Source organism: Hydra vulgaris, chromosome 09 (genome assembly GCF_038396675.1).
Source record: "Hydra vulgaris chromosome 09, alternate assembly HydraT2T_AEP".
Classification (NCBI taxonomy): Eukaryota; Metazoa; Cnidaria; class Hydrozoa; order Anthoathecata; family Hydridae; genus Hydra; species Hydra vulgaris.
In genome coordinates, this window is record NC_088928.1 from 42,219,651 (window position 1) to 42,236,841 (window position 17,191).

Genomic DNA, 17,191 nt, shown 5'->3' on the forward strand with positions numbered 1-17,191 from the left:
TTTTCCTATTAAAATATACCAGTCAAATGCCTAATTCAATTAGAGACCTAATTAGTAATTAAGGGCTTTAATGTTATGTTTAGAGCACATCAAAGTTGAAAATAATGCTGAATAAATGTTGAAATATAGTATTGAAAGACAGTTAATTTCAATGTTGATCTAACATTGAAACCTAATGTTAGATCAAGATTGAAATCACAATGTTGAATAAACATTGATTTACTATTCGAGTGTATAATCTTGCAAAAAAAAAAAAGCTATTTTTTCCACAATGTACATATAAAAATTTTGTTTTTTAAGGTTGGCCTAATATTATTGAGGTTAAAAGGTGTACAACACAAAGACTGCAATAGTGGAATTTATATAACTTAATACCATCTTACAAACGTAGGACTTTATGATAAGCTTATTTTTCATTCTGTAAACACAAATAACTGAATTCTAAAAAAAAATTTTAGTAAATTTTCCTGGATCAAGAAAACTTACTAAAAACAATTTATTATTGCTCTATTCTTTAAAAAAATTGAAGACTCTATTTGTAACACTAAAATAATATATATATATATATATATATATATATATATATATATATATATATATATATATATATATATATATATATACACATACACACACAATTACAAATGCAATATATACAAATATAAATTAGATAAGCACTGTGACCTCACACGGAAAAAGAGAAAAAGCATCTTATAGTCAAAGAAATGACACTACATTAACTGAGGATTTGGCATGAGACAGCTATCTTTTCTTTCACTATTCTTTATTTTTTCATGTTTTTCTTAAAAAGTTGTATGCTATAAAGATAAGCAAAACTGGAAAGTATATGGCTATATACAAGCTATAGTAAATATATATAAATATAAATATACATAAATATATATAAATATAAATATACATAAATATATATAAATATAAACATATATATATATATATGTATATATATATATATATATATATATATATATATATATATATATATATATATATATATATATATATATATATATATATATATATATATATTGTATTACATAATCTTGCATCAGGTTAAAACAGATCTACAATACATTAACTAATTTTATATCAATTTTTAATACATCTGCAGTTCATATTCAATAATTATTTCTATATCAGATTGTAATAAATTTACAGTACATATTCATTAATTCATCTTGTATCAATTTGTATCATACCTTTAATACATCTTTAACAAGTACAATCAAATCAATATACAAATTTTTATAACTAACTTGCTAACAAATTCAACAACAAGTATTCATTAATACATACTATATCGTGTTTAGAAATCAAATTAGCAAACCTTTAAGAACAATTTCCAGTGTATCATTATTGTTCAATATATTTACTGACTGAACTAATTCAAGAGAATTCGACAAATGATAATCATGTCTAAAGAGCATAATTGAGTCAACTATTCCAGGCTTGGTGCAGTTAGGATACTAAAAAAAAACTTTTTTGTTAATCAAATTTCATCTAAAATAAATAACTGATTTTAAAATATTTTGAAAAGTAAAATATAAAATATAATTTAAAATATACTAAATAAAATATAACTGTTACTTTTAACACAGGCTACACCTGTTAAAAGTAACAGGTGTAGCATGTGTCTGACTGATAGTTACAAAAAAACCTACGCTGTCATTTTTTAAACATATGTTGGCAAAAGCCAACATATTTTACCTTTGCTCAATTTAATTATATTATTCTTTTATTTATACTTTTTTTAAATATAAGTTTTAATAATAGAAAATATTTATAAATAAATGCTCTTGTTGCTGATTGTCTTAGAGAGTTACTTTTACATCTGAAAAGCAGAGTAAACAGAAGCAACATTTTCTAAAAAAATTGAATTTACGTTTAAAATTTTTTAGTTTTTTAAGCCAATTAGCTAGCATACAAATATGTTAAAAACATTTTTTATGTTAAAAAAGTCAAAAACATTTTTTTATCAAAAATATGTTTTTGACTTTTTTTTGACTTCTGACTTGTATGTCCCGAACTTGTATTTCCCAACAAAATGTTCTGAACTTGTATCTCCTGACAACATGTCCCAAACTTGTATCTCCCGACATCATGTCCTGACTTGTATGTCATCACTACTTTTAACTTTGCAATGAATATATGTAAAATAATTTTTACTTGCACATCATTTACATCCCCTTAACCTCTTTTGAAAAAATTAAATTGCCAACTATAAGACTTTTTAGTATTTTAATTTATAATAGACTTATGTAGCAAATTCTTACAAGTAAATTTGGTTTACTTTAAAAAAATAAAATAATTTAAAAAAAAGATATTAGTTGCAAAGTCAAAGTTTTTAATCTGTGGAATAGAAGCTGTAAAAACACACAGGTTATTTAATATAGCACTCTATTTGTAAAATACACTAACATAATTTACATATATATATATATATATATATATATATATATATATATATATATATATATATATATATATATATATACATATATATATATATATATATATATATATATATATATATATATATATATATATATATATATATATATATATATGCACAATATATAAACAAATTATAAATAAATTTATATATATATATATATATATATATATATATATATATATATATATATATATATATATATATATATATATATATACTAATTTATTATTGCTTTCTTCTTTAAGAACATTGAGCACTCTATTTGTAGAATACACTAACATAATATAAATATTAATATATATATATATATATATATATATATATATATATATATATATATATATATATATATATATATATATATATATATATATATATATATATATATACTTTGCTTTGAATAAATACAGCAGCTAGTTCTTTGAGGTTCGCCAAATCATAACCTTCATATACAACAGATTCTCTATCAATGCCAAATTTAAAAACAAGTTCTTTGTCTACATTATTAGAATTATTGTTTTCTTGATATTCATAACTATCTATGCTGTCTTTTTTATGAGAATTTAATGAACTCATTGTAAATTCCAATTTCCCTAAAATACAAAATCAATATGCAGCAGTTTACAACTTTTTCCCTTTTAAAAAATAGAAACAATATATAAAATTCGTACTTTAAAATTTTTTAAAACTCTTAATTCCAATCATTTTATGTAAAATATCCAATGTCATTTACAAGAATTTTAGCATATGCTAATTTAAAAAATAAATTAAAAAATAACACAAAAAAGCACCTTGCTCACGTTCCTTCTAGGCACACCTGCTATTAATAAAACTAGTGCATACATCATAACAATAAGGTTTATAAACTATTACTATTACATTAAGAAGAAAAAAAGGAGTTTTTATATAACTCTGGCAATATTTTTATATGAGTTTTAATATAAAAATTGTCTTTTATATTTTTACGAATTTTTTTTTGTTCATGTTTATAAAATCTGATTTATCCCGGTGATATATCACCGGGATAAATCAGATCTATCGATAGCGAATGTACAAATACAGGTTTGTGCACCGAATATAAAATTGGGTCAAACAAAATTTAACGTCTTATCGACTAACCGCTTAATAAGGACCGGCGAAGTCGACTTTTTAAGGACTCGAATTTAAATGAAAGACGAATTGAGATTGTACGCGTATACCAAATTTAACTGAAAGACGAATTTAAGCCGAATATGTAGCCCGAACTGAAACTGAAAGACGAACTTGAACTTCTAAACTGAATTAAACTGAAAGTCGAATTTAGATTTTAAAAACATTAAATTTAAATATAAATTTTTTAAGAACTTTTACTAAGTTGTATAAAATTTTGTTTTTTTTTGTTTTTTGTTTTAGGTGTTCCCAGAAAACCTAACGGTTTTGCCGTTAGGTTTTCTAGGAGCACCATCATAAAAGTATTAAACTAGAAAGTTCAAACCTCCTTCCTTACCGATGGTGCGAAATATGCCCAGAGCTTGCTTTGAACCCTCGGTCTCTTGCTTCTAAAGCAAGCGCTCTAAACACTGCGTCGCGGTTGATGTATAATCATTTTGTATAAACTAAAATTATAATTTTTTAGCTTGTAATTAAATATAATTCAAAACATGACGAAGAACAAGTGAAGCCAAGTAAATTTTAATTTATTAAAAAAATCCCTCACAAAAACAATCTGCGTCGCAATAAAAAATCTAAAAATTCAGTAATAATGAGAGCTTAAGTTAATCTTTACTACTCCTAATGTTTTTGAACGAACATGAACAAAAAAGCATTTACAACGTTTATTGAAAAATTTTGATTGTTAATTTTATTAAGGAAAAAGGATCGTTAAGAATAATAAGTTAAATATTCACCTGTTTTTTACCTTTAGGATTTTCTGAAAGCGATAAATAAGATTTTATGAATGATGAATAGACTTCGTGCCTATAGACTCTGTAAGACAAATTTATTTAGTAATAGTAATAGTAATATATTTAAATAAGTCCTCTTAGATAAAATAACAAATAATTAAAAAACAAACAAACAAAACCAACAAATTATACAAAAATTTATGGTTTGTGAAATATAAACTTTAAGTAAAAAAAAAAAAGCAATTTTATTTCATAGCAAATAAGTTGATATCAAATTTGAGAAAAAGGGAAAAAAGATTGCTTTCATTTAATTAAAGTTTACATCTATGACAAATAGTATCTAAAAAGCCAATATTTGTAGCTGCTAAAGCACGAATTAATTAATAAACGTGCAACTCATCTTCAGTAAAAGATGTACTGTTTGCAGCTGTAGAAAAAAAATACTTGTCTATTCTATTCTTAAATGCGTTAACTGACGGAACCTTTTTGCATGCTAACGGCAAGTTATTTCAATCATTGACAATACGATTTGTAAAAAAATTGTGACGAGCATTATTATATGTGAATTCACGCATTAGGAAGTTGGAAGATGATCTGCGAATTGGTGGATTATGCAAATTGATACTCTCAAAACCGTTTTCTAGCTTAAACTGTTGGATTAAGTCGCCACGTCTCCTGCGAGTTTCCAAAGTAATAAAATTCTAAATGTTTTTTTTTTATTGTTGCAACCTGTATGTGTTGATTCCATTTTAGATCATTAGATATAAAGATACCCAGGTCTCTCTTAATATCCGTTGCCTCAAGAGTAAGTGATGTATTTCCATCATTTATTACATATTCATGATTACTATTTCCATAACCAAGGTGCATAACTTTACATTTTGGAACATTTAACTCCATTAGCCATTCCTTTGACCATTCTGTGACAATGTTTAAATCGTTTTAGAGGATCAGGCGATCAGCATCGTGAAACTCAGGTCTTATTTCTTGTAACAGTTTAGTGTCGTCAGCATAAATTTTATGAGCTGATTTTAACTTATCCGTTAAGTCGTTTATATTAATGATAAATAATGTTGGACCAAGTACAGACCCTTGAGGAACTCCGCTTAGAACATCGGTCCAGTCGCTAAAGTGTTCACCTAAAACAGTTCGCTGTTTTCTACTAATCAAAAATGACTCAATCCATTTTAGAACATTGCCATTAATCCCATATGGTTTCAATTTATGAAGTAGTCTACGGTGAGAAACTTTATCAAACGCTTTCGCGAAGTCCAAAAATGCAATATCGACAAAATTTCTTTTACTTAACTCGTGATGTAGTTGACACTCTCCAATAAGTTAGACGTGCATCCTTTTTTGAACATAAATCCATGTTGATTATGTGAGATGCAGCTCGTTTTTTCAAGATATTTAGTTATCTGTTCACTGGTAATCTTTTCTATTACTTTACATGGAGCTGATGTGATAGACACTGGTCTGTAATTAGCGGCATCAAGACGACTTCCTTTTTTAAACAACGGTGTGGCGTTTGATATTTATATGTGATATGTGTGTATTTCCAATATGTTTTTTTTTTTTTTTTACTGAATTCAAGTTCCCAAGGCTGAGTGGTCCACTATAGTCGAGGAAGCTACTTCTTATATTGGTTACAACCCTCTCTCAACCCTTTAACTTCGAAACACTTTTCGGAGTTAAATTGTTGAAAGAGGGTTGTAACCAAAAGAAACAGGTTGATATACATAAAACATAATATATTTCACAATTATTCTTCTTTATAAATTGAAAGAAACTTGATAACTTTCGAATTTAACTGAAAGTTAAATAAAATTTTGAAATTGATACCGAATATAACTGAAAGCCGAATTTCTATTTCAACTTCAGAACCGAAGTTGAAGACGAAGTCATTTTTGCCTTTCAATAAACTTCGTAACCCGAACTTTAACGAATATTCGCCAGTCATTACCGCTTAGTCATTAACATAACCGAGAAAATTTACCCGTAAGTGTTTATCCATATCTGGTATTTTTAAAGGGGTATTTATTTATTCCTAAAAAGCTAAAGCGTGTTTGGAAGAGGATTTAGCGCACTGTGAACTTCATGCCAAAATTAATTCTTGTGCTTCCAACTTTAAAGGTTTACCGCAACGCTCATCACAACTTTAGAGTTTATTTATTTATTAAATAAGTATTTATAAACTGTAAGTGAGTGTGAACAATGGCAAGATCACTGATATTAGAAGATCAACAAGGAATAAACATCAATATTAGTCTATAAAATGCAAATTTTTTCGCAAATCAAAGAACTGCATTTCAAGAATCACAAATATTTCAGTAAATTCATTTGAATAATTTTATATATTAAATCGGTAGTGGCGCAATGGTCAGAGATCCAGTGTTCGAAAAGAGCTCTGGGCATATTTCGCGCCAATGCTAAGAAAGAAGGCATAAACTTCTTAGTTAAATGCTTTTCCGCGGTTCTTTGTGACAAAACCTTTAGGCCTACTTGGGGCACCTAAAACAAAAAATTATATTACATTGTATATTGTAAGAGCATAAATATCAACAATTGTAATTGACGGAAAAGCCTAAATTGATGGCTAGTAAACTATTACATCATAAAATTTTAATTTTGAGTGTAATTTCAAGTCCCTTGTTTGCTATTCTCTTTTTAAACCATGCTACTCTCATGGAATTTAAAAAAAGAATAGCATGTACTCAATAGTACATGCTATTCTCTTTTTAAACCAGACTTTTTTTTGTAGGAAATTTCATACTGATCTGCTTTTAGTTATGTCTTTTTAATTTCACGTTACTCTGTGGACTGTTTCTCTTATGCAAAAAATCTTAGCGCCTCTAGCATTTTATCTTTTTGTCATTAGTTAATTCTTTAGTCTGCAAATACTTCAGTTAAAGATTAACTTGTTAAGAAACATTTTATAGAAATATGAAAGTGCAGACAGCAGACGAGCGACCTTGTCTTGTCTTTTATGTATCTAAATTTTTATGTAGATAACATAGAACTTTGTTGCAAATCATTTTTGATACTTTTTCTTAACCAGCTTTACTGCAGCATGATAAGCACTCCATTTTATTGTTGACAGCGTTTTAAATTTAAGTGTAGTCATTCAAAATAAATTTTGTCATACTTTTTGCTTTTTGATTTGCTTGATTCAAATTTATTTGTAAAGTAAATAAATCAAGTAAATTTTCAAGTCATTAAAATAACGTATCTAATAAAACTAACTGTTTGCTATGTAAAAATACAGTTTAAACTGCAGGGCATAGTGATAAGACAACCATTGTCTTCTTTTTGCCTAAGTAATGTCTTTATACATTTTATATTGTATTTATAGATTTAAATATTAAAACAATATTTAAGTGTGTATATATATATATATATATATATATATATATATATATATATATATATATATATATATATATATATATATACACACAAAAAAATTTTTAAATTTAAAAAAAAAATTTAATTGGTGAGTTTAAGTAAGTGGAAAGTTCTCTCAAGAGTTATGAAAAGTACGATGAACGATTTTTATTTTTATTTTTCATTTTTAATAAAAATGTACGAACTACACAAGTTAAGCAAATTCTTGTTTTCCTTTCCAAAATAATATGTACATACATTATGTATCCATAGATATTCCAATCTTACTAATAGTATATTTGTAATTTTAGGCGCGGCATATCGTTATGTTAAATCTATTAGTGTGAGACGGGAAGCTGAATAAACGCGAATTTCAAAAGTGCGAACTTGCATAAGTGCAAAGCGTTGCAAAAACTGACATACGTGTGGACTGGCGTATGTGCGAAATGGCATAAGTGCACCAAAAGAATTTGCAAACATTGGCATAAGTGCGAATTGGCATAATTTTTCGCACTTATACCAGTTCACACTTATGCCAATGTTTAATAATTTATTCGGCACACTTATGCCAGTTTGCATTTATACCGATTCGCACTTATGCCAATTTTTGCAAATGCTTTGCACTTACGCCAATTCGAACTTATGCTAATGTTTGCAAATTTTTTTGGTTCACTTATGCCAACTTGCAGTTATATAAGTTTGCACTTACGCCATTTGCACTTATGCCAGTTCGCACTTATGAAAATTCGCGCTTATTCAGTCGTCAGTCGTTTGTGATTACACGGTGTATTACTTAACTAAATCCCAAAATAGTTTACAGATTGTATATCCACCACAACGAGTTCTTTTAAATGATTTTATATGGCATTTGTAAACTTATTATGAATGTTTTAGGTTAAAGTTACTGTTTCTTAAGTTAATGATGCTTAAGTTTTAAAAGCAAAAGAACCTCTTAAGAAAAATTTCAAAAACTAATATTTTGAGTTTGACTACTTTTTGAGTTTTTAAATAACTTTAATTTTTATTTAGTTGCTGACACTTATTATTTATTACAAATAAGCAAAAAAAAAAATTTAACACATTTTTGCATTTTTTGAAACTAATAAAATATGGTTGAAGAGGAACTAAAATCCAAAACCCCACGCCAAAATATCATAACTATTCTAAAAATATTATCCGCGAAAATCTTACGCAAAAAATAAAAAATGAAGTAAGTAGTTTTACCGTTCTAATTTACTTTTGACCACTAACATTTATATTGAATTTCAGATTTGTTTAATAGTCAGCGACGGATACTGCATTTTTTGCTGTTTGAGAAAGCTAACTTCCAGACATGGAGTAAACTCCAAACATTTGTATGTTTATAATTATGTCAAATAATGATGCTTAGGAAAAAATTGCTATGATTGGAGGTAGGGAACAAAAAAGCCCTTTAATTTCATTCAAACAAACCCCCACCCCAAAAGTGAGGGTTAACAAGTTGATAGAACACTTTTTTGTACTACTCTAAACTAGACTTAATATTCAACGATAAATTTTAAATTTCATAGTATTATCTCTCAGCGTTCAAATGTTATGAATAAACAAAACTTGTAACCCCCTCAATTTTTGGTGGTTTTATAGAAATTTAAAAGATTCCCCAAAAGTAACAGCAAGTTTTTATTTTTCTGTGATAAATGATTATAAAGTTAGTTCGCAATCAATGTCTTTCAATTAACACTTGAATGTTTTTATCAAATTATTACAAGCGCTTTTAATATTGCAGCTGATTGTACAATCGGTACATTCAAATAAGAATTTTTTCAATCATCTTTGTCTATTAGTTTAATGCAAGAGGCTGAATAAGTGTCAATTTCTTTATTCCCAACTGGCATAAATGCGAAGCAATTGCAAAAACTGGCATAAGTGTGAATTGGCAAAAGTGCGCCAAAAGAATTTTCAAACATTGGTATAAGTGCAAATTATCACAAGTTTAAAGTATGAATTGGCATATGTGTGAACTCGCATATGTGCGCCAAAAGAAATTAAAAACATATGATAGAAATTATTTTAGGATTCGCACTTACGTCAATTGGCACTTATGCAAGTTGGCATTTACGACAGTTCGCACTTAACTTATGCTTGTTTGCTTATGAAGACAACTTATGCTTGTTTGCTTATGACTTATGAAGACATGCTGTTATGAAATTCGAACTTAATCAGTTGACTAAATTGACCTGTTTTTTTTTCTTCTTTCAAAGTAGTTACGGAACAAAAATTCGAATAAAAAAAGATAAAATATGATAACATCAAAAAATATAATAATTAAATTATTACGGAAGATAGTCTTGAATAGAATAATGAATATAATGTAAACATTTATTTAATACCATTAATTGATTAAAAGATGCATTTAATTAAAAATAGCTGTAAAAGAGTGATGAATGTGATTTTTCATTTTCTGTTTTTTGTTGTCAATTTCTTTAAGTCAAACACTAGTCCAACTTCTTATTTTTCTAAGTGTGAATATTTTTAAAAATAATTAGTAACAAACAATCATATGCAACCACAATTTTTAGATTTTTAAAGTTTGAAAAAGGTTTGGATTACTTAACTCTCTAATGATATATTAAAAAAAAAAAAAAGATTTATCAAACATTTTTTGAGGCTTTTAAAACATCATACAAATTGATATGAAGATCATTTTTTTTCTTCTGGAAATGATTTTTCATTTAAAATAATACTAGATGCATCGACCTCACCTATACGATAAACGTTTACGCAGTGACTTCATCCAAAAATATAATACCGAAAAATAATTTGACATAGTTAGCTGACTTATTGCTCCAATTAACATCCAACCAAGTTAAAATTATCACTAGCAGTTTCATCGTGAAATGGCCAAAAAGTACTATATCAATTTAACTTCTTTAACAATCGCGCCGTTCACCCATAAAACGCACAACTAAACAAAAATTTCACAACTAAGCAAAATTCGATCAGCTACCACCATAATTACCACAGCACTCCATCTTCCGTGCACACATGCATGAGCAAGGCTAATTAGATGTTGATGGGTTTACTGAACACGCTCTTTGTGATTCAAAAACTAACTAGCTATTAAACATTATAATAATACTAACGATGAATAATATATATATATATATATATATATATATATATATATATATATATATATATATATATATATATATATATATATATATATATATATATATATATTACATATGATAGTTGAACTTATTTCTGATAATTACTTTGATAATTATTTTGTTCTTATGAATTTTTTGTATAGAGGTTATGCTGACAATGAAAAAAAAAAATTATTCAGTGAAAAAAAGTGAATTTACCATTTATTGGCCAACCTTAAGTGATACCGTCAAACGGGTTGACTTTGATAGGTTTTTGAACATTTTTGCAAATAAACTCTTTCGTATAAATTTTTTTTTGAATTTTATTTTTTTGATATAACATTATAGCTTTCCTTTATAGGATTCCATTAAATATAATTTTTTTTTGGTTCTAATATATATATACTTTATATATATTCTAATATGTATATAAATTTTTTTTTAAGTCAAAAATGTTATCAATCTCAACCCTTCGTTGGGGGTGAATATTGATTTATTATTTCTTAAAAGCTTTTTAATTAAGCCATCTTCACAAGTGCCATTAATACTTTTTTTTTGGAGTTTTACTAAATTACAACACAATTTACAAATATATTTTTAAGATTTTACTGATAAAATTATAAATTTAGACAACAAGATTGGTTATCGAATATATCCACAAAATGGACAAAAAAACGAAAAACAATTTGGTGTTAATATGCTAAATATAACAATATAATATATCAATATCATCATTAGAGTAATTGTAATTAGCAGTTATAAAATAATACAAACAAAAAAAAGTACTAATTGTATATAAATATTAAGTACTAATGTACTTTACTTGTTTAACTCCATTTAAAATAAAAAAAAGATACCAAAACAAAAAAACCTTAAAATTACATTTCCTGAAGATTTTACAACAACTGGTGTTAAACCCGGACTAGGAATTAGTTGTTCTGTGTAGCACCTCTAAACTGCTGCAGGGTACTAATTAGTAAATTGAATATTTGAAAGACAAAGTGTTAATTTTCTTAAATGAAATGTTCAATCATTTTGTGAATATTCCTGACATCTTCTGATAGCGTATCGGATTCACTTAACAGATTTTATCAATATTTTTTACATTTGCAAACTCTAGTTGATAACTATTATTTGTCAACATTTTTCTTGTCATTACTTTCATTGGGATAATCATTACTACCGACTTCAATGTCTTCTAATTTAGACAGAGATTTAACATCCTTTGAAGCTATTTTTGATTTTTTGCCTTTAATTTGTTGGTTGTTGGATTTTTTCTGTTTTGATGTTTGTCTATAATCAATGTCATCTATTATGATCAATTTTCTTGGTGCAATTTTTTTCCCTCTTTTTCTATGGATTTTTCCTGCTCCATCATTGCCACAGTACTTCGTAAGAATATCTATTACACCCTCGTTTAATATTTCTTTTATGGTCTCACTGACATCAGTCTTTGTTGACATCTGCAAGCCATTTTAATACTTTTTTCGATTCAATGGATATATGCCTGAAGTTTCGAATCCCGCTTTTAAGTTGTCTGCTTTCAGAGTATTTTGCAACTTTGTCAAGAGCGCTGGGTTTTTTGGAATTGAACCCTTGATTTGTGATTCTCTTCTATATGTTTGTAAAATCTTCTACCACTCAACTTTCAAGGATCTGAGAACAGCAATATCAAGGGGTTGTAGCAGATGTGTGGCATTTGGGATTAATCATGTAAACCAGATATTATTTTCCAAGCATGCTTTGATGGTTTCAGATGAGAAATGTGAAGTTAAGTTATACCCAATAACAACTTTAGTTCCTGTAAGAGATGCTGTTTCAGGAATAAAAATTTCCCTGAACCAACGTTCAAATGTTCTAGAGTCAAACCAACCAGATTTTGAACTGTCGAATATAGTTCCAGGTGGGCCACCATTTGTCCACTCTATGTAGCAGTTTGCAGCATTATAAACAGCTATGGGAGAAAGAAACTGACCAGCTGCATTCCCACAGTACATAATACTAATAGCCCCTTTAGAATGCTGCATTTTTCTTTCTACCCGTTTAAGGCCATGTTTACAAACTAATATTTTTGAGCCGGGATAATCGCTCACATTTGTCTCATCATAGTTGAATATATTGGTATTAAGAATGTCTTGAAGTGTAATGGATAACTCATCGAAATATAAACATACTGAATTTCGATCAACTTCAGCTCTTGCTGGTTTTACGCTGTCAGCAATTTGAGCAGTCAGAAGATTGCGAACAATGAAGGATTTTATCCAATCAGGGCCAGGCAAGTTATTTTTAAATTTTAAATCAGTAACATCCATTCTGTCTAGATAGTCTTTTACTAACAGACGTATATCCAACTTATCTAAAGGTAACTTCCAATCTGTTGGGATGCTAATAATTTGTAGAATCTTTTCTTCAGTATGGGGCTGTAATCTGGACTGCCCTCAAAAGTTTTTCATGTCATAGTTTACTCTTGTTGTGCAGAGTACCATATGGTATACCATATAACTTGGATGCCTTAAAAATCGATATTCTGTTAGTTGAGATATCTAAAAAGGCATTTTGCATGGGTTCTGCTGGATACAATGCATAGGATCGATTACCTGGTTTACGTTTATAAGTTGTCATGAATTCTTCTGCAATTCTTCTTGTGATATTTTTTGTCTTAATGTCTTTTTTAACTAGAAATAGTTGTTTGAAACATTAAATAATCACAATAAGATTGAAATATCAAATATTGAAAATTATTTGATAAAGTGAAAAACAAAATTGTTTTGAATTTTCTGCAAATGTAATTGGAAGTAACCAAAAATGAGTGGTATACTACAGTGGTATTATAACTGGAATACCACTTGAACATCTAAGTATAGATTTATAAAAAAAATTTAATTAAAAAAAACAATAGAAAATAATGAGACCAAAACGGTCTCATTATTTTCTATTGTTTTTTCCTATTTTGCTTCCCTTTTTTTTTAAAATTGTTTTCAATTTTCAATTTCAAGTTTTTCAATTGGGTAAAGTCTTCCATTTGTAAACTATTACAAAATGTATAAGTCTCCCTTTATTGATATTATTTTGTTCACAAGCAAGTCCTTTTTTTCTATATTGTTCTAGTGTATCAGTGCGAATTTTGTTATGAATAATTATACAAAATAAACTTAAAAAAAGTTTTTTTGAAAGAGTAACTCTTTTTGCGATAATTTGATTTGAATAAGTTAGTTTTCTTCTAATATATTTTTTATCGTGTTTGGGAAAGTTTTGAATTTTAATTTAATTATAATTTATACATTTTATAGAGATTTCATTATTTTTTGAATTTTTGATATATCCTTATTTTGTGCTTTAATGTTTGTTTCTAAAATATTTTATAATATTTATTTTTTATATAGCATCTTCGTTCAATCCCTTAACTAGTTTATCTGATGCTCAGATGTGCCTTATGAAAACTTCTAGGTGAAATGTTTGTCAAATATCTTAAATACTGACTTTTAACTTTAATTTAACAAAAAAATTTGATTTTTAGTTTTACATGCTCCACTTGTATGAGATCATTTTCAAGAAAAGATAGTTTAAAATGGCATACACTGCTGATGCATAAGCCCATATTCGCTGACAACCAGTGCAGAGATAAAGGAACTCCTTGTTATTATAAAAACTGTAATCAAGTTTTTTTTCAAAAAATAAAATTGATTAAACACATAGAGGAGTATCATAAAGGGAAATTTTCTACAGAAACCTATGAGTTTTCCTCAGAATCCGAGTTCTTAACATGGAAAGAAAAAGAGGAGATTGATAATTATGTATTTTTCAGTAAACAAACTGGAAGTAAACAAAGCAGCAAAGACACAAAAACAAGTTATTTTATTTGTCAAGTTGATGGTCATTCAAAATCACATCGCTCTGCTAAAGAACCTCCAAGAAAAACAAATAAAAGATACTTCAGAGGTAGTGTTAAATCAGATACTTTCTGTCCTGCTAGAATGATTGTTAACATGAAGAAAAATGGAACCACAAATGTGTGTTACATAAAAACTCACAATCATACTATTTCTGTTACTAATACTATGTACCAGCCAATCCCAGATAATGTAAAAAACAACATTTCTGCTAAATTATCTATTGGCGTACCAGTAAATCAGGTCTATCATGATCTTAGAGAGAGTTTTGGAGAACGCGAAAACAGAGTTAATGGAGCTAATATTGTTCTTACTAAATCCAATCTCCTTACAAAAAAGAACATTTCTGATATTAACCGAGTCATAAAAAAGGGATGTCAGCTTCACCCAGATGATAGCACTTCAACTTATTTACTTGTTCAAAAATTAATGTGTGAAGAGTTTAATAGCATTCTTGTATATAAACCACAAGGGCAACCTGCTATTATTGGGCCTAAAGTGTATGATGATACTGATATCAACAAGGATTTATTTGTTATTGCTACACAAACTAAGCAGCAACTGGCAATGTTTGAAAAGCATGGGTCAGAAATTGTTTGTATTGATTCTACACATAGCACTAATCAGTATGCCTTTCCACTGGTAACTTTCCTTGTCCGCGATGATTTTATATTCCGAACTGGTACAACTGCTTGCTCCCCTAACTTTATATTTCAAACTGGTGCAACTGCTTGCTCCCCAAGCCTTATTTCCCAAAAATCATTTAGAGCTAAAAAGATAACTTGCAATTTATAAAAACAACTTTTCACTTGCAATTTATAAAAAACATTGGTCTTTAAACTTTAACCGCTCTATTTGGTACAAAGTTGCTAATCGAACAAAATGGTGTAAAGTAAATTAAAAAAAAACAAACATTAATTAGCTTAGGACCTATTACTTGCTTAAATTTACCTATTACTTGCTTAAATTTGCAAATCCTAGAACAACAGATTGTTCTACCCGTCTATAAATAACGGAAACTATTTGTATTAAAAAAATTTTATTGTTTTAAAAAGAAAAGAAAAATCAATATTTTTTAATTCAATAAAATTTAGACAATAATAGAAATATTTTGGGAGGTAATAAAAAAAGAAAACGCAACATTATTTTTGAGACTCCGTTAGTTTTACGTGAGAATGCACTTTTTCGGCAGCACATTAACTTAGATTTCGATTCTTCAATGATACCGAAGGAAAAAATTTTTGAGCGAAATTATTTATTCTTAAAATAAAATAATACAAAAAATATTATAATGAACAGTTACCTCTTTGTTTTTCACTTCAAAACTGCATTTTGCATTATGTTGCTCAATAGCACTTTGTGTTTAGTCTGTAGAATAAAAAAAAGAATTACCTCAAAATTTTAATAAAATAAAAAACAATATTAGAGCATATGTATTAACATTCATTTAAAAAAAGTTTTTTCCAACATTCAATGAAAAACAAAAATTTTATATTTTAGATAAAACATAAGGTCCTTCAGGTTCTTTATTTCTTTGTATTAACATAGAAATAAATAACTTTTAAATAGTAATTTTTAAAACTTATATGTTACCTTTGATGCGATTTCAAAAATTAAACAACCAAAATAGTTCATAAATCTATAGATAATTAAATCGTAACTAATTAATTTTTAAAATTATCTTCTGTTTTTGTCAACTAAAGAAGTAGTTTTTATTAAATTGATCACGCAACATACAAACCTCAATCTGCTTTTAAACCACGCGCCAATTTACCATATTTAATTAATAAGGTTTTTTTAAAATACTTGTATAATAAAACTTCAATAAGTTTTTTTAAAAAACATTAAATAGCAGAAAAATCAAAGGTATTGCGATTATATAAAAACGTTTATTATTTGAAGCGCTATAAAGTCAAAAATATTAATCAAAAAAAAAAAAAAATCATAAACTCACGTTGCTCTGTGACACTTATTCAAGTGTTTGAAATGGTTTAGTTTCACTCTTGGTAAGATGTCATACGTATACCATAGTATAAAATTAATCATAGTATAAAAGCCTATTTCCAACTGACAATGGAGACGTCCATTCCCAGAAAAGCAATTTGGCATATAGCTGATAATCGATCAATAATCAATCAACGCCATTGATTAGTTATTCTAAATAATGCTTAATTATTTAGGAATAAATAACTAAGTGAAAAAAATAATATAAATAATTTAAATGTATGTTGCTGACAATTTTATTAATTATTTATATACTTAATTTTTGAATATATCTTGTATCTGGTATATGAGGTTTATTTTAGTATGGCATGTTAAAGCATCACGGACAAAATCATAAATAAATATAGTTACCATAGTAAACACATTTTATATTTTTTGAATCGACTAGGTATCAAAAAACTAATGTACTTGAACAATTTGTACAAT

General features: G+C 27.3%; 1 protein-coding gene across 5 annotated transcripts in view; it reads right to left on the reverse strand.

Annotated features, from left to right (window-relative positions):
* The window catches only part of LOC100198141 (serine/threonine-protein kinase D3), a 55,943-nt gene extending 39,802 nt beyond the window's left edge, over positions 1 to 16,141 (reverse strand). For 2 of the 5 annotated variants that reach the window (XR_010640858.1, XM_065805761.1), the window contains exons 1-3: positions 3,265 to 3,470; positions 2,864 to 3,066; positions 1,346 to 1,484 (exon numbers count right to left, since the gene is read on the reverse strand). Coding sequence is in view for 4 of the 5 variants with exons in the window: in XM_065805761.1 (XP_065661833.1) it covers positions 1,346 to 1,484; positions 2,864 to 3,049 (325 nt within the window). In the remaining variant the exon portion in view is untranslated. Of the gene's footprint in view, positions 1 to 1,345; positions 1,485 to 2,863; positions 3,067 to 3,264; positions 3,505 to 4,359; positions 4,439 to 16,064 lie in introns of those variants that run through there. The other 3 variants (XM_065805759.1, XM_065805760.1, XM_065805758.1) reach the window with 3 other exon arrangements.
* Between the last annotated feature and the right edge of the window lie 1,050 nt (positions 16,142 to 17,191).